This window comes from Manduca sexta, unplaced genomic scaffold (assembly GCF_014839805.1).
Source record: "Manduca sexta isolate Smith_Timp_Sample1 unplaced genomic scaffold, JHU_Msex_v1.0 HiC_scaffold_54, whole genome shotgun sequence".
NCBI lineage: Eukaryota > Metazoa > Arthropoda > Insecta > Lepidoptera > Sphingidae > Manduca > Manduca sexta.
The window spans coordinates 84,516-109,734 of record NW_023595341.1 but is presented as its reverse complement, the minus strand read 5'-3'; the positions used below and the strand labels follow the sequence as shown (position 1 = coordinate 109,734).

Sequence of the window (25,219 nt, the reverse complement as noted above, 5' to 3'; positions counted from 1 at the left end):
TAACTGATCAAGTGTAATTACTAAATAATATTATACTTGATTGATTACAATTACCCCATTGCATTGCAATTACCCCACAATAATAATACTGTACTATACTACTTATCATGAACATTACAGTCTTAACCCAGTTAGAAATAAGGTCATTCAAATATATTTAGCTAACATCTATCGTATTTATAAATAATAATGGTGTTTTCTAAATACCTAATCATCTATTCATAAATCGGAAGTAACAGTACGAATTTAATTAAAGGTTGCGAACAAACAAAATGTCAAGGTGATCGCGTCCATGTGTCTTTACATATAAAAAAATTGTAACAGATCGTTGTCTGTACGTTATAGATATTGAAGAAAACATAATATGCGGGTCTTTATTGGAGCAACAAAAGCTAAAACTACAGTTTTTTCGGATTTTGTCTGTCTCTATGTTTGTACACGCATCACGAAAAAACTACCGTATTGAATTCAAAGCAGTTTTTATCGATGTCTAAGCTAAGAAGCCAAAGGTACGATTTAAAATATAGGCTCCATTTTATCCCAGGAATTTATAAAGCGAGATTTTTCTCCAAAAATAAATTTTTCATGCGGGGAGAACCGCGAGCAAAAACTAGTAGCGGAATATTTTTAGGAGTATTTTGTTTGAAATAAGTTAGGAAAGGTATTTCATAATGATTTCTGAAGTTAACGCGAATGTTTAATATAAAACTACTTCACGCCTTTGCGGCCTTTATGGTGACCACGAAGGCTCTAACGCCTTCAAACGTCGGTAGGAAAAAAATTACAAACTTATTAATATATGTATTGAATTAATAATATATTGTGTTATTCTTAGGTCGTTTTCCCTAACTCCGGCAGTTGTGTTGCGTTTTCGTGCCATTTTTATGCACTCGTATGAAGTTAGTCACAAGCAACGTCGTGAATTGTTTCGGAGGACGACTGAACAAAAGGAATAACTATACCATCAAGATTATAATCAGATTTACCATTTAATGACACACCGTTGTCTGTTTCGTGACAGTCTTGCATTCTTTTTTACATACTCAGGAAGGAATGGAATCTCAGAAATCATTTTTACATATAAAGGCATTGACTATTTTTATAACAAGACCGCCTCCGAGCCAAAACCACTGCCATATTTGTGCCAGCTTACTTACAAATAAAGCTGTTTCTAATCTTACTATCTCCTAAATCATACAATATATTCACACACTAAAAAAAACAAATATACAAAACGGTAATGGTCATTGAACTTTATAATCTTTTTATTGTTTTTGTTTAAAAAGCAACAGCCTGTATATCAATGACATCACAACCGAGTCACGACATAACGACGGAACGACACGAATGTTAACGAATTAATATTATTTATTATAATAAACACGCGTCATCCTTTAGTCGTTTGCAATTAATGTCAGTTATCGCATGTTTTCAGATTCTGAAATGTAATGAAATCTGTACTATGGAAATTTCGTAACAATTTCAACTGTATGGTAATTGATAAGTCTACCATTGTTCGATATTTAATTGTATTAGGCCAATGTGGTGGATTGAAGGCCTTCATTCCACTAAAATATCGAAGATTAGAGCAGAAAATTAATTTATAACAGGATTTTGATAAATACTCGTATGTTTTCTTTCATTGTTCTGAACAACGAGACGAGCTAACCGTTCGCGTGATGGTAAGCCATACGATCGCCCATAAACAGTAGAAACACCATATTTTGAAGTACATACTTTAAATTAAAAAGTAATGTTTGGTATTCAATGCGCTCGCCATCCTGAGACATGACATGTTAATTCTTATATCGAGTACGAGTAAAATATCTTTTAAAATTTTCAGTCCATCATAGATTTTTCCGCGGAAAACTTCATTAAAGTTAGTTACTTCGTTAAACTGTAACCTTGGCATTCAACCTTCAGTTAGTACGACAACGACAACTACGGACTTGCTGCATATTTTTTAGACTAATCATTGACCGCGTCTCCGTCTCTGTGGGTAATCTCGAAACGCAGTAAAGCGGAAAATTGGATTTGATTTCATTACGGTTAAGGTTGTTTTTTGTATAACGTCGTGAAAAGAAAAAATTAGGTCGGATTTAAAGGAAGTAAAAAATTCAAGTACGAATAGAATTTTATATTATATACCAATAGTTTTTAATTACCAAGGAAAGGAATGGATATCTATATAGAAGAGGTAAAACATTATAAATTTGCAGCCAGAATATTTGTTTGTATAAATGTCATAGTTGTGAAAAAACCATATGTAGTAAGAAATATATGTATACTACTCGTATGTAGATTAGACGTTAGATTGACGTTCACCAATGATTACTAAATGTCCGTGAAAATCGATAATTTAATAATTAATTACAACAACACAGTAAAACTATCAAATTGTATGAATTGAGTAGTGGATGCTAAAAAATACAGAATTATGAAACAAGGACTTTTGAACGAAAATTACCTTTTTCAGGAATAATTTTATGACATTGTATTTTTTTTTTGTCAAATATGTGCTCAGCAACGATATCAGACAAGGAGTTTCTTTTATTTCGGGTTATTAAAAACGAATGGTGTATAATTCTTATGAAATAAAAAATAATTTATTCGGTAATCATAAAAAATATTTGCTTGCTATTTAGTTGTTGTTTCCAACGCGGCATTCTTCCACATATACTTTCAGAATTTAATAACTTAATAGATAAGAAAAGTAGTATTTGAGTAGAATTCTGCACGTTACGAGTTATTTTTTTTATTATTATTTATAATGTGTTTAGGTAACCATTAAAAGCGGCCTGAATATTGAATCACAGGTTTTGACGTATTTCCAAATTGCTTGGTTCTATTCTATTGAAATATTTATAATGGACTTAATTTTACAGTTATTTACACATAATGTCGCAAGTCCTCACTACAAGTAGACGCACCACGTAGATTAGCCACTATAATTCTATGGATTTCACAGGGCGGTGATACTATTGTATTGATATAACATACGTTTATACTCTAAACAAGTTGTTTATAACATTATTTATATTTTTTTTTATTTATATAACGTTTTTAAAATCAGTATGTAAAGATTATTATCGATTAGCAACATTATAATGTATTTTTTTATTAAAATGACACTGGATCATGTTAATCTTTATATAGTAACAAGGTAACTCATATAATACTTTTTGCAGACCGTTTTTGTATTGTAATATTTTTTGCTAAACAAGAAAATTATAACGTAAAAAACCGCAATAAAATCCGTAAAATAGTTTTATTTCTCTAAAATTCGCGTAAGCATTAAAAATCATTGTACTCAGAATTTAAAACAAACACGTCGAATTGATACTACCCTCCAATTTTAAGTCGGTAAAAAATTTAAGCGTGAGCTGTAAATGCGTATTGTATTGCTCTTATTATCATAACGTATTCAAGTCCTATCCCCAGCAAAATGGCGCGTTAAGTCAGTTCGACATATTTTTTTTTTCCAATTAACGTTAACTATTGTAGCAAGGAGTCTTGGCTTCAGCCTTAACTAGCAAGGAGTCTTAGTGACGGCCTAAGGAGCTCAATATGCGCATACATAGCACGACGTCTGGAGTCTGCGCAGTCAATCGAAACGTCTTTATTGATGTCTTCCGTCGTAACTCGCACAAAAGATCACTTGCGAGATCCGGTGGGATGTCTCCTATCAATGTCATGTTTTCCAAACCATTTGTTGGTTGATGACGGACTTTGAACTTGTATATCACGACTTTTGTCCTTTTGGATAGGCTTTTGTTATCTCATTTCGCCAGTTATGTTACGTCTCTGATAATAGACAATCTGATTCCACTGCACCTGATGGTGAGTGCAGTACGGATCAATAGAATTTCTACTGATGACAGATGATTACCCCCTGATGATGTGAAACGCGATTGCAGCTCGTTTTATTTGCGTTTGTATTAATAAAACGCAAATAAAACGAGCATTAATTCTGCTAATACGCGCTGATGGCGCACAGAGGACGCGCTCATCAAAAACGCGCGTCGTCGGCACGTTAATAAACGTCGTGTACGAAGGCCCTTACGTGTTTCCATACTTAAGTAAAACATATCGGGAACGCATACTATTCCGATACTGGGTACATCGTATCACACGTTTTTAGAATCTAAGCATAAATCTCTTACGTTTTTTGCCCGACTTTCCACTTTCAAGTTTACAATTTGCATATCAAAGTGGAAGTAAACTCTCATTAATACGATCTACAGGTTTATCTTTTACTCAAACGCATTAGATAAAGACACAGGTGTTCATAAAACACATAAACCCACTAATCAGACGTTACCCCCACAATGGCGGTTGTTCTCGCTCGTTTTGCCCATTGTTTAGATATTTTGCGTGGGAAATAACTTGCTTAATTACAAAGGAGCGAAATCAAAATGAATGACGGTTGGTATTTGATTTTGAAATTAGAATTTTCTTGGGACACGCGACTGCGAACCGTCTTACAGTCTTATTTTAATTTAAATAATATATAATTTTACTATTCGACTCATTATTCTAATGTTGTGTCGATTTTAGTCTCGATTCCTAGATGAGACAAACTAAAAGAGTGTCAGGTTTTCTTAATTTTTATACCTATATGACATTTCATACTCAACGAACCACTGATAAACGATCTCAATTCCCGATCCATTTCTTCATCGATCGCAAAAATGGACCAATCAGAATAAAGTGTTTTTTGACATGCTTAAAAAGGACTTATTTTGATTGGTTTTCATATCGGGATCGGAGCGATGTATGAATTGGGATCATCGATTTTAATCATCCGTGAGGCAACCATTGTCACCACAGTGACGTGTACATTGAACTCCAATCTGTGAAAAGCCTTACCATCCTAAGATACTAACAAATCTAAACCTAGGTTTCCGCTTGTTTCTTTATTAATAAGTCACAATGCCCTTACGCACGCTGTGAACCTCTGAACTTCTGCCCGAAAGACCTTTAGCGCCTTGACATAAATTCGAAACAGATTATCCAATTGTCGATCCGTTCACACGAGAAAATAGCTTCGGTTAGTGACCACTGGATATTTTTAGGTGATAGACCTCGCATGTGTGTTCGTTTATTTCTACTGCCAAGGAGCAGTGGTCAAACTCCTTTATGTTCCTAAAGATATTGCAGCTACTGCAATTAGTGGGCATTCTGAATCAATATCTTGGCTCAAGATGAGTGGAGTTTAGCTATTATAGTGTTTAACAGACTTCAAAATAAGGATGTTCTCAATTCGACCTCTTTTTTTAGGTTATCACCTCATATCCCAGTCATTTATAAACAGATTTCGTTTTTTTTTTTTTATTTAAAGGTACTTCTAGATTGTTCCAGATTTCTTTTTAATTCTGTAGTTTGGTTTTTAAACTAAATAAGTAAGTCGTCCATGTAAACGAAATTGGAAATTAAACTTTCCCGTGACTTTTTCAGTTGTGTTTATGTGTTGGGTTTGGTAGTCTGCTTATTACATACATATGTATATAGCTATAAACGATTTCCCCATTCCAGAAGTAGGCAGAGGTGCATATAGTCAGCGACTAACTAAAATTGCTAGCTAATTAAAATAACGAAAACTGTGTTTAATTTTAATTAGGCACCGATTCCAAAATTGGTAACCATTATATAGATAATGTTAAGTTATTGTTGGTAGTGTTGTATGCCATTTCTACTGCTTATTAGAAGCGAGTTACCATTCAAAACTAAAATCGAAGTTGTACCTATATAAAATTATATATTTTTAAGAACTCTAATAATAAGCCCAATACTGAACATTAAAAGTCATCGTATTGTTAAAGAATTTTGATGAGTCATCAGAACCTGTTCGTAGGCTTGTTGGTTACAGGTTATGCTAGGAACAGGTTGCCCATGGGTTTTAAAGCGGTGCTGGGTCTCTAAAGCCCCATTAGTTGATTGGCAAATGGGCCAAAAGATGCTAATTACGATATCCAGACTAACTTCGACAATAGGCACGTGGCATCGGAACTTATTCTCGATATTGGATTTTATTAATATTGTGTAAGGTCGATATCCGGTTGAGTGCAAAATACGATCATAAGCAGATATAATTTTCAATATTTGACATTCACTTGTTTTTTTTTGTTAGTGATTAATAACTGTTACTGTTAACATCAACCTGTACTGTATAATAGCTTTCTATAAGTGGAAACTATATTCATTTATATATTTTTTATTATCTTAACTAGTCTATAAGGCTCAAAGTATTGTATGTTTTCTAAAAAATATATTAAAAAATACTGAAGACAAAATACCATGTATTTTTGTGACTTTCTTTTATAAATTAAAAGACCTTGTTATATATTTTTATTCAAGTAACACGCGTCAGGCCTCTGCCCGAAGGGGCAGGCAGAGGTGCAAATAGGGCAGCCAGTATTCGCCATGTTCTGTACTATTATGTCACACGGCGAGCTTCTCACCATATCGAGCATAATGTTATGACTAGTTATATATATTAACCTATTTTAGAAATAATAATTATTCTTATGCTTTGTTTTGTCGTATCATAAGTGCAACTTCGTTCGCCTACGTGATAAATAAAGTATTTTATTTTTTTTATTTTTCTATACTTTAAGGCTAAATAATGACGTCACAATAACGTAGGTAATGGGTTGTTGGCCGGTTATTAAATATAGACATTTTTTGTCTTTCTTTTAACTTAAATTAGGTTTTTTTTTTATACGGAAACGGCAAAGTAACACCACCTGATGGTAAGTGGAGTGGGGTCTAATAGAATGTCGACTGACGAGAGATGATTACCCCTCGGCAGTCGACACAATTATGCCGGCCTGTTGAAACCGGATATACACAGGCTGATCCCGGAACGCGACACTGACGTGAGCCACTATGGCGTTCTAGTCTGTTCAATTAAAAATATAAATAAAGGAACATGCGACGTTACGATCTCATCGCTATATCAAACAATACCAATGTTCTGCGAACTCTTACAAAAAGGACAAGGAAAATCCAGTACTAAGAAGTATTATTCAATTAACGTTTTCGATATATGCTTTTATCATGCAAAAATCGGTTATGGGTCGGTTTTAAGAGGTCTTGGGTTCGATTTCCTCACCAGTCTAGGTGGTACTGAAAGTCCTTTGAATAGCCATAGTATCATGTTAATCAGCCCCGGATCTAGAGGGGCAAACCGGGGCCCACGCCCCGGGCGGCGAATTCAGAGGGCGATAAATTCAAATTTGCCAGTCGAATACCCAATTCATTATTGACGCAACTTTGACTAGTAAGACGTCCAGTCTATGAAACACATAAATTATTTTCCGCGGCGCCCGAAATGATGATGATGATTGATGACAAAGATAAAAATATAGGTAGGGACGGCATTATCCAGATTTTCCCTCGCCTCGAAAAAATTCAAGATCCGGGGCTGTGATAATATCTAAAATTCAAATTTTACGTGTGCCACTACAGAGCAAAATTTATTAACTGGTTAAACATATAAACTGAGAAGTCTTGGTAAATATCTATTACGTTGTTAATTACAGTGGCAATCGATCGCGCAGCAGTAACTGGAAAGCGTATTCTAGTGGGTTGATAGTATTTATTATGGCTACTTTTAACTCTGTTGTCGCTTTACGTTGTATTCGCTCATTCTCGGATTAAATGGTACAGAAGAGACAGTCTAAGGTCAATGAATTACTATGCACTCGATGTGGCTAAACGTTAATAATTTTAAAATAAAGGTAACGTCACATTCTATAAAACTCAGAACAAGAACAAGTATATAAAACCTATATTAAAAATATATGATATTGCGCACGTCAACATTACTTTGTTTAGTTGTTTTTCCAAATAAATTCGAATCGCTCTTACAAACATAGACCTAACGGTATGTTGGTAAGTCAACAGTCCATGACGAATGATAAAGACAAAATCTGCGGAGTCTTAAAAAAATAATGACTACGACATCTCTATGTATTCCTTCGAGGAAACATATATAAATCTTACTTTAGTTTATTAACCTGAAGCTTTTGTGAGTTTTCACGAAATAGTACATAGCTATGATAAGTCAAAGCGGTTATGTATAGTACGTAAGCTGTTGGATGTCCGATTAAAATAAAATAATAATAATAAGTTTAAACTTTTAACTCCTGTTTTTAAACGTTCTAACCTTTCGAACTAATGCTTTGATTTCGAGACCAACAAAGCATTATTTCTCCTGACTATAATAGGGTACGTTTTATATTGTTATTAATTAATTAATGGGCTTAAAGACCGAAGCCGCGGGCAATGATGGTACTCTTATGAATGTTAAAATCTCGTGGTAATGCCGTGGCATGACCGCCATTGCTACTTCGTATTGCGCGCCAAATTAATTCTATATCTTTTACATTTTAACTACGTAATTTCTAGTTGCGTATTCAAAATGATAGTTATGACTAATTTCTACAGCAGCTGCGTATACAATAGTAATGATAAAATTAGTTTTTCATTTATTTTTTTTAGTCTATGATAGACGAAGAAATTAAAGACTATTAAATCGTATTTGTACTTCACAAGCTTTTGCCCGCGGCTTCGCCCGCGTGTTGGAGTTTTCCGGGATATAAGTCCTGCTATATATTTTCCCGGGATAGAAAGTAACCTCCCCAGGGTCTTAAACTATCTCCATACCAAATTTCATAAAAATCCGATCAGTAGATTTTGAGAAAGTCGATAACATACAAATAGACAGAAAAGCGGACTTTATAAGTATACATAGTACAAGGATAACGCTGTTAGCTGTCTGAATTCAATGTCTTAATAGATTTCGGTGTCTTTTTCCTCGCAAATCTAAACTAACTGGATCGTTCAATTAAAAAAAATAATCTACATGTTTAGGACGAGACAAACATCGCTTAGTACCAGTTAGCGAAATACCTACTTTATTTTTATACATAGCTCATTAATTTATAGTTGCAAAATATTACACAAGATTTGTTTAGTATTATTTGCGAATTATAAGTAATTAATTATTCGACCATGTAGTCAAACTAGCCTACCCAACACCGTAGTCTTTTATGTATATTTAGCGCAATTACTACCTACTTCAAATATAAGGGGAGTTTTTTTTATATTTTCTATTTATTTTATGCACGAAAACGTGCTAATTGCTTATTAAATAAAAACCACACATTTTATACCGTGAACCGATGATATGCGTTGGAAACTGATTGCAATTAAATAATTAACAGACACATTTAAATATAGATAGGTATGAATGAACTGATAAAAATACCATTTGCAACAATCGGAGATATCACCGACTCAAAACACTGGCTGTTGGCGCCAAATGACCTTTGACATAAACGTAACAGGTTATTTCTCTATGGGAGTCTGTTACCGACAATCGACAATACGTTTCGCAAAAATTCAGTCACGGACATGCGCAGTCACGTTTATCTCAATACGATAAAGAGCTATGAAGATCCATTATGCATAAAAGTAAAATAGTATAATGTCATGTAATTGTTTTATGTTGTTACTGTAATAAATTAGTTATGCTGAGCTATTTTTTTCTTTTATTCTAATTGATAAGGTACACTTTTTTATTAACTTATTATTTTCATGCCAACGTTTCATTCGCTTATTAAATTTAAAAAAAGAATTATAAAATTGTCAACCAATAGCACGACAAGGTTCAATAAACGAAAATAACATTTAAAGACGGTCAATAGCCATGTAAAGAACATGTCTTGAATAACTTAATTCGTATGTATCCCTTTGTAGTATTTACTTCACGCATAACCGAATTCCATAGAAAGTACTTACTTAGTACAGAAAGGTCTGCGATCATATCCATTTTCTAAGAAACACTTTAGCGTCGAATGTTTTTGTTTTTACTTTGAATGGTTGTATCAACCTGTCACCCATTTCTTTGACACTATTTTGAAACTTTTGTACGTATTTTTCTAAAGTTAAACACACATAGATACATAATTACACACGTATGGTTCGGATATGACTGACAGTGTCACCGTTTGCACATTTTTTTCCGTGTTTTTATGATAGATTCATAGATTTCATTCACCCGTCGACAACTATGACAATCACTATGTGCTAATATATGTCACGGTACACTTTATAAACTGTTTTAAACGTTGTATCACAATATGCGACGTGTGTGTACCGAATATATCCTTTTTTATAAACGAATATGTACATAAAAACTCTTTTATTCACACACACAACACAAAAACACTAGAAACGTCACTGAACTAACTTGATTTTTTTCTACGGACCTGTTCCCTGACCACGTGACTTGATTGACAATCACCACGTAGTTTGAGTTATACTGGATAGATGGCAGTGCATGTAGCGTGCAAAACGATTTATTGAAGAATGTAATTAAATACGAAAGCATTGGGATTGTTTTTCACGTGTAACAAACCGTGAAAATTTTATTAGCGTAGTGAATATTTTCGATGAAACGAACTTTTTGTTTTATGCTGATTATAATAGGACTGATTACATAAGTTCAATATTTTTCAGTTTCTGCCTAGGTACTTTTTGATTTACTTTTGTTTTAAAGAACGTATAACGCTTATTGGATAACGATTTCCTAACCACTCATTTTATTCTACGTTAAATATTTCCCTCTAATTTACCATAGGACTTTATATTAACAATCAGTGTAAATTCCGCGGACCAAAATTTTACCTTTGATGATCATATGTGATGCACTTGTGGGCTGTAATAAGGTTTACTTATACTTTCCAGTAGGTTTAGCTATAAATAAAGGATCTATTCATATAAGTATGAGGAGGCAAAAATAGCTGAAACAACACACATGCATAATTTATCTACAGTTTTCTTAAATTACGTTGCTTTTACAATATCAGTGTAGTCGCTTTGCTGTACCGGGATTAAAATAATTCTAAATATCATGATTCACATCTAAATGATCATTTATATTTGAAAACAATAAAATGGTCTCTTTAAAAACGGTTTTAAACAATAAGTAATAAAATGCAATGTTTTAGATTTATTGAAATACTTTTCTGGCAGATGTTTATAGATCCGTTTTCAACTAAGGTCACTTCGGCTGATTTCAAAAGTGATTCGATAACTACGGATGGATGACAAGAATAAACTATATAATTAAATTAAGTCAAGTACATACCTATTTACCTAATAATTAAACAATTTTGATTTGATTGGTCCATTTTCGCTGTTGATTCAAATGTACCTTATAGAATCGTTGAAATCAGCTGTTATCATCGGGGCTTTAGATGACAAAATCATCATCAGCCATATAAAGTCCATTGCTAAACATAAGCATCCCCCAAAGATTTCCAGACGGACCTGTCGAAAATGGCCTAGATAAGAACAGTAATATTTAATTAATTGAATCTTCTCCGTAGCATATAAAAACTTTTTGGTTGCTCAAAAATGCCGCCTAAAAACAATAAACAGAATTTGACGGTCAAGGGCATAGACATTTTGTTTTCGTTACCATAGTAACAAGTGGTGACAACAAATAAAATTCGCTCGAATTCATAAAAACGGTGAGTTCACTTAATAAAAAATATTTATTAGTTATACTTAAACCATAAAATTATGCACGTCATTTCGCATAAGAATCACGTTTATTTAGGCCATATTCGAAAAATTAAAGCCTAAAGTTTAACATGCTTTTATGAATTTATATAATTTGGTTAAAGATTATCTACTACAGTAAAGATCAAGGAAGGGTGTCCATAGTGTAACATAACATTAACCTTCTCACAAACTCACCTATTAGTTTGTTCACATAAAAAAGAATACAGTTAGAGTTATAGTAGAGTACAGCAGAGAACTCTTTTTTTCTTTTATACGAGTAATACTAGATGGCAATATTAGCGCAATTTATAACACTTCAATACATTTGCCGCTATGGTAGAGTAGGCGCCAATCTAGGTGCGAGCAAGAGGCCGCGGGCACGATCACTGCACCAAAACAACCATCTATTTTTTTTATGCAATACTAGATATTTTCTGGTCGCGTGGTTCACCCGCTGGATAGCTCTATTTTTTATGATAAACTACTTTCTAATCTCGCGGGTTATCTACTGATCCGTACCGTCCACAGATTATGGTTCATACAACCATAAAGTCAAACAAAAGAAAAATAAATTAAGGAAGGGCAATAAATACTTGTTCTTTATGTAGAGTCATTATTCATTATTTCAGATAAACAAAAGCAGTTGAAATGCCCGAGTTAATAGAACAAATGTACTGCTCACAGCAGATTGTGATCCCGCCGAAGTTCCCGTACATACTCAAGAGATATTGTAAAGGTTAGAACAATTTATCGTATTAGATCAGGCTACTTGAAAGTGTCTCATTGGATGGTAAATGATCACTCGCACAATTTTTGGGAACGGGAGAACGGAAAATCTAAGTTAGTCATTGAATTTATAGGTCATTGGAATTTTGAAGAAATTGTGGATAAGATTGCATAATTCAAGGAAAGACTTGAGCCGACATAGTGTTTGTCTTCTAGCCATTATGCTTACTGCGCCATTCGTGGCAGCCGATGTAAAAATAGTTTGAAGGCAAAAGTAGAACATATCGCAGCGATACAAATCCAAAGTAAATTGGCAAACATTTGTCATATTTAATAGTAAAATAAAATATATATTTAGATAACGAATCCAAAATCTGTTATAGCGGATTTTAATAAATGGTCCTTATCTTAATCTTCTATCTCATCATCAGGATAAACCAATGAAAATATGTGATTTGTAAGCATGTTAAAAATCTACATCCTTATTAGTCTACTTTCGCGATTAAGAACAACCTACTGGACAAAGGATACATTTTTCAGCGGCGATAAAAACCCAACCATACGACCTTCTGCGCTGGTCGTATGAGTACTTCAAAGCACTGGCCCAACACCGTCCCCCACCCGTGAAACTGAGGCTGGAGTACCCTGTGTATAGCACGGAGGGAGGACTCACTAGGGGATGCCTTAAAGTCCTCGCTAATCAGGTACCATAGAATATCAGGTACTGTTCATAAGACTTAATAATTTGCTGTTATGTCTTTGGTTTAGTTATCATCAGAAGATCTTTTCATTAACATCATCAGTAGACTGTGAAAAGGGTTTTGAGTTACATTCAAAGCCATCAGGTTTGTCAAAAACTTATGCGAGTTTTTCATACTAGAAACACGAATTTTGCTTGAATTAAGATTTAAGCCGTACATGGCACCATTTTTGTGTAGGATACAAGATGATATGATGTAAATATTTCCAAAAGACTGTGGTGCACTAACATGAATTACTTATTATTTTTTCTATCTCTCTGAAAATATATTTATATGTGTTGTAACGTACCTTAGTTATCAAGCATGGACGAGGTGCCTTTGCCAGTTTTGAAGACCGCGTGGCACGGCTTCTGCCTGGACTCGCAGGAGCTGAAGCGGATCCTGTGCCTCTGCGAGGTGTATCTCAGGAAGGACACCGTGCCTTTTCTGCATTTTATCGCCGTCGCTGGAGGGTTGCTGACTAAGGTAGATATGTCTTCTTTCCAAAAAATCTATAGTCTATTGCTATATATATTTAAAGTATAGCTACGAATCCAGATTGTTCCTATTAACTAACTGAAGAAAAAAAATATTTTTATGTCCTCTTACTCGTAGAGACGCACTTTTTCTTTCTAATGGACTTCTATCTTTAGCGGTCATATCTAAAGATAGACGGAATTCCCACTATTACTTATTTGAGTAAAAGTTTTTGTCTACGCATATGTTAAGGATATGAAATCCACTTTTAATTATTCTTGTATCTATCTCAGTCTAGACTCTACATAAAGAATACATTTGATGTTAAATTTATATCTTAATTTTCAAGATTATGTGTAAACATATAATATTGCAGAGTCTCACTCACACAATGATCCTGCTCTGCGAGTCCCTGACCAAGGAACCAGATGGCGGGTCTGCAGCTATACCGGTGCAAGACTTCCTGACAATGTACAAGTTTCTAGCACCCATCGATGCTTCCAAAGACACAAAATATTTTAATGGGTATAAGGAAGGTATGACGTAGTTTACACTTGATCAAGTGGTATAGGAAGAAGTCTAACTTATGCTTCTATTATGTCTAATTCTGATTTATTTTTGATGGTAGACGGGGATTACATCCGGAATATCGTTGTATTTCATTTTCACGCCGGTTTGACAAGTCAATCACTGACGCATAATATGTACTTATTATATTTAATTTCAAAATATTGCTTGGTGCTGTTACACTTTTCCTCGTCATAGACTTGCATAGATGTGAAGATTATATTATTTAATCTAATAACATAGAACGTAAAAAACCTGGTAATTGGCAAACAAATTATCTTGTTAGGTCAATTCACCAAATTCCAATTTAGTTACACTATACGGGTGATGATTTCATTTCGAGGCTTATGTTCTCAAACGTTTTGCACGAGATTTTTTTAGGTCAGTAGTAAGTTATTCTGTTTCGGACTATCCAGGTGAGACGCCTCCAGCAGAATCATTGTCCGGGGAAGAAGAAATCACGGCTTCGTGGAGTGGAGTTCCTGAAGAAGTGAGTAGAAAGTAATTTTCAAACCAATAAGGAGATATTTCAATGGAAAGAGTTTTGAAAATTTGCTTATAAAATTAACCTTATTTCTTCTTCTTTGCCATAAAACTCGAAACTGGCCAAACAGAAATCGGAAGAGAATCCAAGACAGTATCTTGTTATTTAGGGTTATATTCTCTTTGTAATCGGAGTTCTTCTCGTTCTATTTTCAAATTCCCTATTATTACACACTAGTATCCCTATTCTAGGTAATATCAGACGACTTCTGGGAGGACACCCAAGACCTTCAGAGGTTGACGCTGATAAACGATAACGTGGCGCGCTCAGCGAGGCTAAGCGTCAAGTTAAACATGCCCATAGTTGGGAAGATCGAGAGATCTCCATCGATAGAGCGCGCGGGACAGATTGAGAGGGAGAATTATTTGAGAGAGAGAAAAGGTTATGATGTTATTTTTGTAGTTAGTTAAACTAAAGAACCAAAAGGGTCGGTTATGATAAAATTTCTACATATGACAGATATAATTTCTGTAGATACAGGAAAGCCAACGGCCATAAAGGGCAAGCTCGTCTTTTAAAACGATGAAAGTGCCATTCAAAGTAAACTTCAAACGATGCCAAAACACTCGCCATAGTAGCGCACGTACGCGTGTCACGTTCCGGCATCACCTGTGTATATCTAACAGTCCGTCATAATTGTGACTGTCGAGGGGACATTTCCCGTCAGTGGACATTCTATTGGACCCCATTCTATTTTCTATCAGATGCAGTGGGGTAAATTTCTCGCGCCCGTAAAGAAAATTAATATCAATTTATGATCTTCTTATTTAGTGACTAAGGTGTACACTTGATTGCTTTCTTTCAGGTAGAGTAGTGCCCAACGAAGAGGTTGAAGTTAGTTTCTATATTTTATGATTTTTTTCTTAACAACAGTCTATTATTATATAATGATGATAGTGTCAATAATTTACAATATTCTTTTTTACTACAGAAAAAACTTCGCGAAATGAGCGCTGCGAAATTCCAGTCTCAAGAAGTGCCTAAAGAAGGTGAGTTAACGATGACATCATAAAATATACTGAAGTGTCTTTTAACATAATATGTAGTGACAACTGACATTCTCATCAAACCCAACACTTATAACCTACGTGGTTCTGAAGGGAATACCTACACATTTAAATTAGTCGACTATAAACACGAAGCCAGGAACCTATCGGTTTTACAGCCTTAATCATTAAAGAAATGAGTCATCTAATGAATGCCTTTAAAACGTTAATAGATGTTCAGAAATTCAAAGAACCCGAGAAGAAAGAATTGGAAATATGCGTATTCAATGAAGAGGGAGAGGAAATACCTTACGAGATATATGGTTATGTATTTATTTACTAAAAAGTAGTAGTATTGCATACATAGAGTTTGTGGGTACGAATAATATACTTGACACATGAAGGGTTATTAATGATTAGTAATTAAAAGATGTTATTCTGTAAACTACTGACCGCAAAATGTTATTGTGAATAGCTGAAAATATAATATTGATAATGTTTTACAAGATAAGGTCTCTACTCTTCAGCAGTAGCCACACTCCATTAAAACCTATATAAGTTCAAAATCTAATTGAGGTGTAAAACTCTGCTATAAGATGGACGGTGATTAATGATAATAATAAATAATCTTAATGTAGCTTAGCTTGTTCGTTCAAAAAGTTGGGCATAAGTTCAAAGAATTTATAATTTATTTATTCCTACTTATATCTTTACCAACACTGTTAAAGTCATGGGAATGGTTATTATTATAATCTAGGAGAAATTGATCTGGAAGTGTCTGAGGAAGGTGAAGAGGAATCTCCGGAAGAGGCTGCACCTGCAGGAACGGAAGAGAAAGAGGAAGAAGTAAAAGAGGAAGAATTTGTTGAAAATGAGAAAGACAAGATTACGCTGTACGTCGCTGAAGTAAATGTTTTCTGACGTTCTTTGTATTTTAGATTTCTGCCTTCTCTTTCTAAGTCCGAAGATCGTTACTAGCTCTGTTTATAATCTAAGAGTTATCCTTTAAGGATCTTGCAAATTGACGGTCCGCATATTATAGCATATTATATAGTACTAGCTTTTGCCCGCGGCTCCGCTCGCGTTATAAAGTTTTTCAGGCTAAAGTTTTCCGTTATAAAAGTAGTAGTTTCCCGGGAGCCTATGTTCTTCCCAGGGTCTAACACTGTCTCCATACCAAATTTCATCTTAATACGTTGGGTAGTTTTTGAGTTTAACACGTTCAGGCAGACAGATGCAGCGCGGGGCTTTGTTTTATAATATATTTTTAGAACTTTTTAAGAGGAACAATCCCGTCATACATCATTGTTGCATAACTTTAACCGTTTACGCAGCGCACGCAACGGAAGCTCTCAAAACTAATAAATTGTCCCCGTGTTTGCAAAATGTTTCATTACTGCTCCGCTCCTATTGGTCATAGCGTGATGATATATAACTTAGAGCACTCCAAAAACAAAGGGCTATTCAACACAAAAAGATTTTTTCAGTTCGAACCGGTAGTTCCTGAGATTGGCCATTACTGCTCCGCTCCTATTGGGTATAGCGTGATGATATATAACCTATAGCACTCCACGAACAAAGGGCTATCCAACGCAAAAAGAATTTCTCAGTTAGGACCGGTAGTTCCTGAGATTAGCGCGTTCAAACAAACAAACAAACTCTTCAGCTTTATATAATAGTATAGATAATAGTATACATAAACGATCATTTTTTTCGGTAAGGGTATCTAACCACGTTATTTCAATTTACTGCAGAATCATCTCTTCCCTGCACCTCGATGCTAATAAATTATCCTTTCTTCCTATTTCCTTGTCATTTTCTGTCATTAGTGTTATCAAGCGCGAGCAGACCGTTTGGAAGATTTAGAACAGACCTTCGACGAGATTGCGGCTATTGTGAATCGATTTAAGTCCGCTAATTATGATCTTGGTTAGTGCACAATTTAAGTAATTGTTAACAAGAGTATTTGTAGTTTGAGTTTTCGTGCTGTTTGTTGACGTTTCAATTCAAAACTATGAAATTAGTTATTTGCGATCAGCTGCTAACTTTTATGCGAAGATTATATAATTGTGTTATTTTGACAGGTTCTTAAAAGAAAATATTAAGTATGAAAGTCATTATACCAATTATAGTTAAAGTTAGAACAGTAGTATTTAGGTCCTCACCTGACGTTTGAATATCATCTCCTAAAGTCTTGATTCTTGTTCCAGGCATGGTGGCCGGCCGTCAGATGTCAACAACCAGCGGCGAGTTCATTGTTCAGCATATAGAAAAGGAGATCATGGCGTACATAGACGAGCAGATTGCCATCCTGCCGGACCCTGACTTGAAGAAGAAAAAGGCGCGTCGTTCACGAGATATTCTTTTTACTTGGTTTTCCGGACGCCCTATGTCTCTTACCATCGAGTAACGTGGAAGTTACTTTGCTGGAGCCATTTAAAAGAAGTGGGATAATAGACTAAAGGCTCGTTTAGACATAGATGAGTTGTTATTCTTTTTCATGATGTAATACAATTCTTGTTATTTACACTGGCATATAAATCCTATCTATTTACACCCTCATGTCTCATAGTTGGTACTGTTTATAATAGGCGAAGCCCGAAGAAGTGGCGATGATACGCGAAATCCTGGAAAACTTCTTGGATGAGAACATGGACGTCATAGTTCCAGAAATTGAAGAGGTGGAGGAAGAAGAACAGCCGATACCTGAGGTTTGTGTTCTTGTAAGACCTGGGCTGAAGTTAACCCTGTCTATAAGGGTCAATTAGCTGGTGGTAAGGTACTATATATTAAACTTTGTACTATTACCGTCCTCCTGATAAAAGAACTTGCTATATTTGTTCGTTTTAACGATTAACATTACAGAATCAGCTAATATTAATTTAGAAGCGTATAATATTCGCACGCGTCGTGGGACACTATCTTATTGGTCGATGGTAATCGATATATTTATATTTAATTACACTACTGCCTCAGAAATAGGTTATACATACCATATCATCAGTAATCAATAATTTCCAGATAACAGTAGTGTACGCAGTGCCTGGTATAGGAGGTCCTGTGGACGAGGACGTTTTGAAGGAGTTCACCGACTACGCCCTGGACGTGTGCAAGGTCCAGGCTGACGTTTTCATGCCGAGGAATATCAGGCATTTCCTATGCCCGCCGATGGAGAAGTAAGTCATGACTGCTTAGTCCCCATGAAGAGTGAGAGTGGGTGGTAGGAAATCCTACTTTTATCGTCTCTTTTGATGTTGTTTCGATGCCAGATTCTGATTTTTAAAACGGCCACATTCAATCAACGATCTCAATAGCTTTTTGAAACCATCACGAAAATGGACCAATCAGAGCAAAGGTAATTGACATGCTTACAAATAAATCATATCGATTGGTTTATTCTTCCGATCGGATGGCCATATATTGTGATTGTTTATTGAAAAGGGTTGTTGATGTGAAATAGTTGTTGGTTATATGAGTTTTGATATTTTATAAAGTGATATAAAAATCAACTGAATTAAAAAACACTTCTACATATTCAAATTAAAAATAATGATATACTTTCATGCAGATACATCGAGAACGAATACGAAGATGACCTGAAGAAAGAAGAGATTCCCACCGGTGGCGTTATTACTGATTAAATTATACTTCCAACAAATCACTTCCTTTTGCGTAGTACTTCTTTACCCGTGTTCAATTCATGTGGTTATTTATAATCTAAGGTTCTTATATCGCCTCGTTTTATGCGCAGGCGCTTACTGCTTTACTTTCATCTTTCAATTTAAATTTCTTAGAGTGTAACACATCCTTGGACGCTTTAGTCGAGGTGTTATCAGATCTATTGACGAGAAACTACCGTCCAAGAATACCTATCAGTGTATACGGATGTCTGTAAAATATATTTGGGATTTTATCGTTAATGCACAATGTTTTTAATCCTATGCACTATGAAATAAAGATTATTCGAGAAATCATTGCATTTTATTAAGGACCTTTATGGTACACGATAGAGGTGAACTGAGTTTGTTGAACAACCACTTATCTGCCACTACATTTATTAAAAGATTTATGGAAGCTATCCCATGGATCTATCAGGATTAGAGGCAGGATATTTAAGGACCAGCACTTCCAGGTTCCAATGAAACATCCTAAACTTTACATTGGTTTTTTATTTTAATATATGGAATAATAAATAAACCCCCCCCAATGTATACCGTCCTATCACCGAGACACGTTGGCGGCCTGCGGACTATCGCATTCTCGCAGCTGCGTCTGGATCATAGACGATAGAGTAACAGATTAGTTTTTGTACGTAACAAAGTGTCTATTACATATTATATTTTATATTTTGCTGTTTGAACATATTATTTATTTGTTATTTTCGTCGTGCGATTATGTTTACAAATCTGTTTGTTTAAAAATGGAACAGTGAACCAAACGCAGCTGAGACAAAATGGCGACGATCAACCATTGAGCATTTATTTCAACCGGCACTAATAACATCCCATCATTGTACCACGGTTTGACACCGTCATCACACCCGATGGCATTCTAAGCAACCAAAATTTTTCATTTAAAGCATCTTTGATGCGGTCCCCGAACGATACACGCCATAATTGTGATCTGTCATATTTTTTTTGGCGCCAAATTTCATATTCCTAATAATTTGGTAGCAACATTTTGTAAATTTTACTATTCAAATGCATTTTTAATTTTACTGAAGATATTTCATTTTATACTACAACAAAATTACATTAATTTATTTCTAGTTTAAGATTATTTACTAAAACTTTTTGCATAACAAGATGGCGGCTTACTTTATAAAAAAATCTTTCGGAAACCGCATCATCTATACACCACTCCAAAACGTTTCTACATTACAGTACAGCGAAATAATTAAATATACACTTTGTATGTATTTGGATTTTACTTTGGGTAACTAAATTCTATATACACAGTAATAAATATCCATTTCGCACAAACATTATTTACGTTTGTTTTTTCTCGAAAACATAATCCTTAACATTAAAAAAAAGCATCAACGCAAAAATCTTTACAAGCCCGCTAAATTAATAACACTTCAATGAAGAAAGGTTTTTTTTTCAAAATTTACATATAATATAGGTACTTACAGGCGAAAACAAATCTCTGTCAAGTGACATTGACATACAAAGTGACACATGTCGGACACAGACAGCGACAGATATCAGGACTTCACTCGCAAACCATCTCCGTTTAGGAATCGACAAGGATTTTTACACTATTTAAAAACTTAAATTATCTAACACTGGAAGAAAATGGAATACATTTTTTAAAGATGGCCACATCAAATACATTTGGTACCTTAAGTTCTTTTATCTTCGAGCAAGACACGCCGTTGGAATAACAATATTTTTCAAAAATGCACCTCAGAATTAATAATTTTACACGTCAAAATTATGAGGTCAGATAATTAGGCAGTTACAATAGTTTTCTACGCTATAAAAGCAATAAGAAAACCATTTAACGTTTTCATACCTGTTGTAGGCATAAACGGTGATGAAAACCCAAATCAGCGGGAGGCAAATCCTTATAAAGTTAACAAAAAGCATTTGAGTTAACAGGCCTCACGAAGTTGCTAAGAAGAGTACTGGGTAAGCGAAATATGAATGAAATAGAAAAAAGAGTTCACCATTAAGCATAAGATGTTGGAAGTGAAGGATCTTAAGATTGCAAGCATCAGTGACAACAATTAAAAGCAATTGCTAAATGAGAAAAACCAAACTAACTTTGACAGTATCTTAACGTTCAAGAATTATCTTCGGTAAACATATTTATAGACCGACTCGTATGACCTGTAATAGCGTGAAGTTATTAAGGAAGCTGGTCCAGAGATCAATCCCGAGGATAAATAACATAGGCATTGTCCAACGTGTAAATACACTTAGGAATTAAAACGTCATATGAACGGCCATGTTTAAAACATCCATTCCAAAGAGCAAATATATTACAATTGCTGCAATAATTCAATAAATGTGAGAGCGAAAGCGTACCGCGTTAGTTCTTACACATTAAGAAAAAATACTAACACTTAAAACACGTTCGTATAAACTTAGGCATTACTTAACAAGTATAGCTTATATTTACTTTGTGGCTGACAGCGAACATGTCACGATTCGCAAAGAAAAAAGATAAAATTGAGAACATCAGTTTAAAATAACGCATCTGTAACTAAAAACGGAAGTATAATGGCAGTGATATATTATGTAGTTAGTAAAATCGATATTGATGGAGAAATCTAGTCGACTGAAAACCAGACTAAGAAATGCGAAGCACTAAATTCTCTGATAGGTGGTAAAATGCGGAATCTTAAAGTTATAGGAGGAGCATACCAAACAATGGAATTAGAAGTTTTATATTTCTAGTAATTATTAGTAATATAAATAGTCGACCACTATTTTTATAAATCTACAAAGACTGATGTGGAAGACTAAGTCCAATTCGACAAGGACTAAGGGAATATAAATAAAATATTGAACTATAAATATCCAAACGCATTAAGAATATCGTAAACATGTTCGCGTCAGTCACAATGGGACATAAGGTAGAAGACTTTATATTTGGTAGACAGCATTCATAATCCAATCTTAATACATGTGAAAACCTTTTAGACCTACGAAGGTGACGATCGCAGCAGTTTGAATTGATTACGATGGTAGCAAAAATCTAAAGTGACAACCCTCAAATCAGTAAGCAAAAAATATATAATACCTACGTTAAACGCATTGATATTCTTTTGGAAGTCAAACAGCCTATTTAATCAACTTGTTTTTTGCTAATTGATGCTTGCTGTCATTTATCATGCCAGATAGATTAAGTAAATCAATATTAGCAACCATAATGCTAGAGCGACATAGAAAATGATCCAATTGAATTGTCACATGGTGTTGACATTTGTCATTAACATAGGCATTACTACATTACATTATTACTGCAAACATGACATAGGTCTATATTTTTTTCCAAGTTCACTACACCCGTTTTCAGTAAGCGATCCCAATCTCAATCTTCAATCCGATTCCTAAAATGAACCAATCAAAATAACTCATTTGTAAGCATGTCACAAAGACCTTTGTTCTGATTGGTCCATTTTTGAGATAGATCGAAAGAAGCGATTGGGATCGTTTATTGCAAATGGCGGTTAATCGTCACCTAATCAGTCTAATGAAAACTACGTAACCTGACATCGTCAGGTATAAACTCGAACTCTCGGCTTGTCCCTACGTGAACAGAATAGGGGCGGATCCAGGGAGGTCCGTGGTCATGAAGTATGGAAGTCACGACCCACTTGAATGGAGACAGCAACACTTCAACAATTAAAAATGTAATTAAGTTAACCTTCCATACATCACAAGTATTGTAGGTAAAGGATATCATTTTGGCAAAACCAATTAACTTGCTAATAGTTTTGTCCCCTAGACTGCCATAAAAGAAGTGGTCAGAAACACTATATGCCATAAAAAGTAGCTGTTATGCTTGTTATGACGTGCCTCAAATATTACCATAGTTTAATATAAGTTACATAATAGATATATCCTGCAGTTGGACGCTGCAAACTTAACTAGTTGGTATTAAGTCATAAACTATTATATAAAGTTGTCACTTTAACTATTAAAGGATTCATTTGCAAGAGATTATGATTTACATTTGTTTCATTACCGTGGAAATATATTTTAGTAAATTTATAACTTTGCTAAATACTATTTGTTCAATAAAAATGACCCTACAAATTGCCCACTGGATCCGCCATTCGAAAAATAAGAGGCCAGCAAACTATGGGACCTAGCACAAAAATCCTACCTAGAACAGAAAAAAAAAACAAATAAATACCTACATTAATTATTAACTAAGGAAGCGTCATGTTGTTGGAACGATATATTTTTTTATCGATTAGAAAACCTTTTTAAAACTAAGCGATGTGTAGTGGCCATGTTTTTATAAAGTTTATTTTTTTATTTTTTAATCCGCTCACAAAATATCTTAACATTTAACTTAGCGAGATCATAACTTACATATTTTGGGCCTACATTTTTTTTTACAAAATCCCACAACTCACGGATAATTAATTATAATTAGAAAACTAGCCATTAAGTTACGTGATTTATTTCAGTCTAAATAATGTTAACTTTTTTATATAAATTTCAATTAAATCTACTTTACAAAAAGAAAATTGTTAATTCCTTCAAAATAATGTTTTATGAAAAAAAAACGTGGCCACTTCACGGTAAATTTTTTTTAACATGGACATTTTAGAAAATCCGTGTATAAAATAACACAGACTAGGAAAGAATATTTTTTTGAATAAAAGGGTTTTCAATTTCAAACAATAAAAAAAGATTTGACACATCAATAACCTAGTTTCAAGGTAAAAAAAATACTTACAAAATTTTGGAAAATAGAAGGGTCTATAAAAAAGCTTTCGATTCCTTTTCAACGAATTTACAAAATAAAAAAATGCTAAAAATTTGCATTTGGTGTTTTTTAGCGCCTAAAATATACTTTTTTTCACATATCCACAAACCATTTTCACTACACCCCTTAGCCCCCACTTTCCAACTGCACTGACACAAAAAAAATGCTGCATCGTCTTTTGTGAATCTGTTTGATACAATTTATTTTTTTGCTTAAGTATATTCACAGTTTTGATATTAAAATTACGGTGTAAAACAGTTACTTCCGGACTACTGTGGGTAGTTGGTAATAATAAATTGCTAGGACAATTTTTATACTTTACAATAGTTTTTTAAGGACACTGTTGGTGACAGCGGAGAAGATGGCACACAAATTTGTTACGTAGAAACCCGTAAAATTTGCAATACTTACATCACAAAAAGACGACGCAACATCGATAAATAATCAAATTTGTCAACAATTCAAAAACTGAAAATAAGTAGTTCACAACAGTAAATTTGACTAGTTTGCATACCATTTCTGTCAAATTTGAGCTCGCTGAGAGAAAACATCTAATTCGCTTTATGGACGAAACGAATAAATAAATCACATACAACTTTTTTTTTTGAAAAAACACTAAGCGCCGTGTTTTACTAAGTAATGTAGGCATAACCTCCAATAGACGCCGCATATCTATGCAATAAGTGTGGACCAATCACGATCGGCGCTTATACTGAAATAGCCAATCAGATAGCTTTGGTCCGCGCTACTCACGTTTCCAAATTTAAAAATCTGATAATGCGCCATCTATTGGGTGTAGTTCACAACACGGTCATTGCTCCTGCTTGGACTATCAATTGAGCTGTTGGTACAAAAATCATGGAATAACTTACTATAACATTAACAGAAACTATCTTATATTACACTAGCGCTTGGATAGGCACGGGGCGATTGCACCGTCCTTAGCAAAGCTAGAACAACTGCCCCAAAGCTAAAATTCGAAGAAGAAAATATATTTTTCCGACGTGGTTTTATTGCAACAGATGTGCGGGACGATGAATGGGAATTGATTTAACACATGTTCGTTAGGCATTGACGATGTTACGAGTTTGTTTTGTACGAATTACGATATCTTTGTAGTGACATTCTATTAATATCTAATATATAAACAA

The 25,219-nt window shown here is 34.4% G+C and overlaps 2 protein-coding genes across 3 annotated transcripts in view; one reads left to right on the top strand and one right to left on the bottom strand.

Annotated features, from left to right (window-relative positions):
* LOC115447169 overlaps nt 1–10,273 on the bottom strand; it is a gene marked incomplete at its 3' end in the record, with an annotated part of 44,498 nt that extends 34,225 nt beyond the window's left edge. For both annotated transcript variants that reach the window (XM_037447037.1, XM_037447038.1), the window contains 1 exon segment: nt 9,808–10,273. In XM_037447037.1, the coding sequence (XP_037302934.1) occupies nt 9,808–9,838 (31 nt within the window).
* Nucleotides 10,274–11,482: 1,209 nt separating this feature from the next.
* LOC115447170 lies at nt 11,483–19,588 on the top strand. Its single transcript, XM_030174144.1, has 16 exons — nt 11,483–11,543; nt 12,207–12,313; nt 12,844–13,007; nt 13,359–13,529; nt 13,897–14,056; nt 14,504–14,577; nt 14,823–15,012; nt 15,437–15,465; nt 15,563–15,620; nt 15,851–15,940; nt 16,375–16,523; nt 17,447–17,546; nt 17,828–17,958; nt 18,209–18,328; nt 18,639–18,793; nt 19,186–19,588. Exons 2-16 carry the CDS (start codon nt 12,226–12,228, stop codon nt 19,256–19,258), a joined length of 1,752 nt encoding a protein of 583 aa, XP_030030004.1. The 5' UTR covers nt 11,483–11,543; nt 12,207–12,225; the 3' UTR covers nt 19,259–19,588.
* The last annotated feature ends 5,631 nt before the right edge of the window (nt 19,589–25,219 follow it).

Coding starts and splice junctions, on each gene's coding strand:
- LOC115447170 (XM_030174144.1), top strand. CDS start 12,226: ATGCCCGAGTTAATAGAACAAATGTACTGCTCACAGCAGATTGTGATC. Junction 15,466..15,562: donor TGCCCAACGAAGAGGTTGAA/GTTAGTTTCTAT, acceptor TTTTTACTACAG/AAAAAACTTCGCGAAATGAG. Junction 18,794..19,185: donor CTATGCCCGCCGATGGAGAA/GTAAGTCATGAC, acceptor ACTTTCATGCAG/ATACATCGAGAACGAATACG.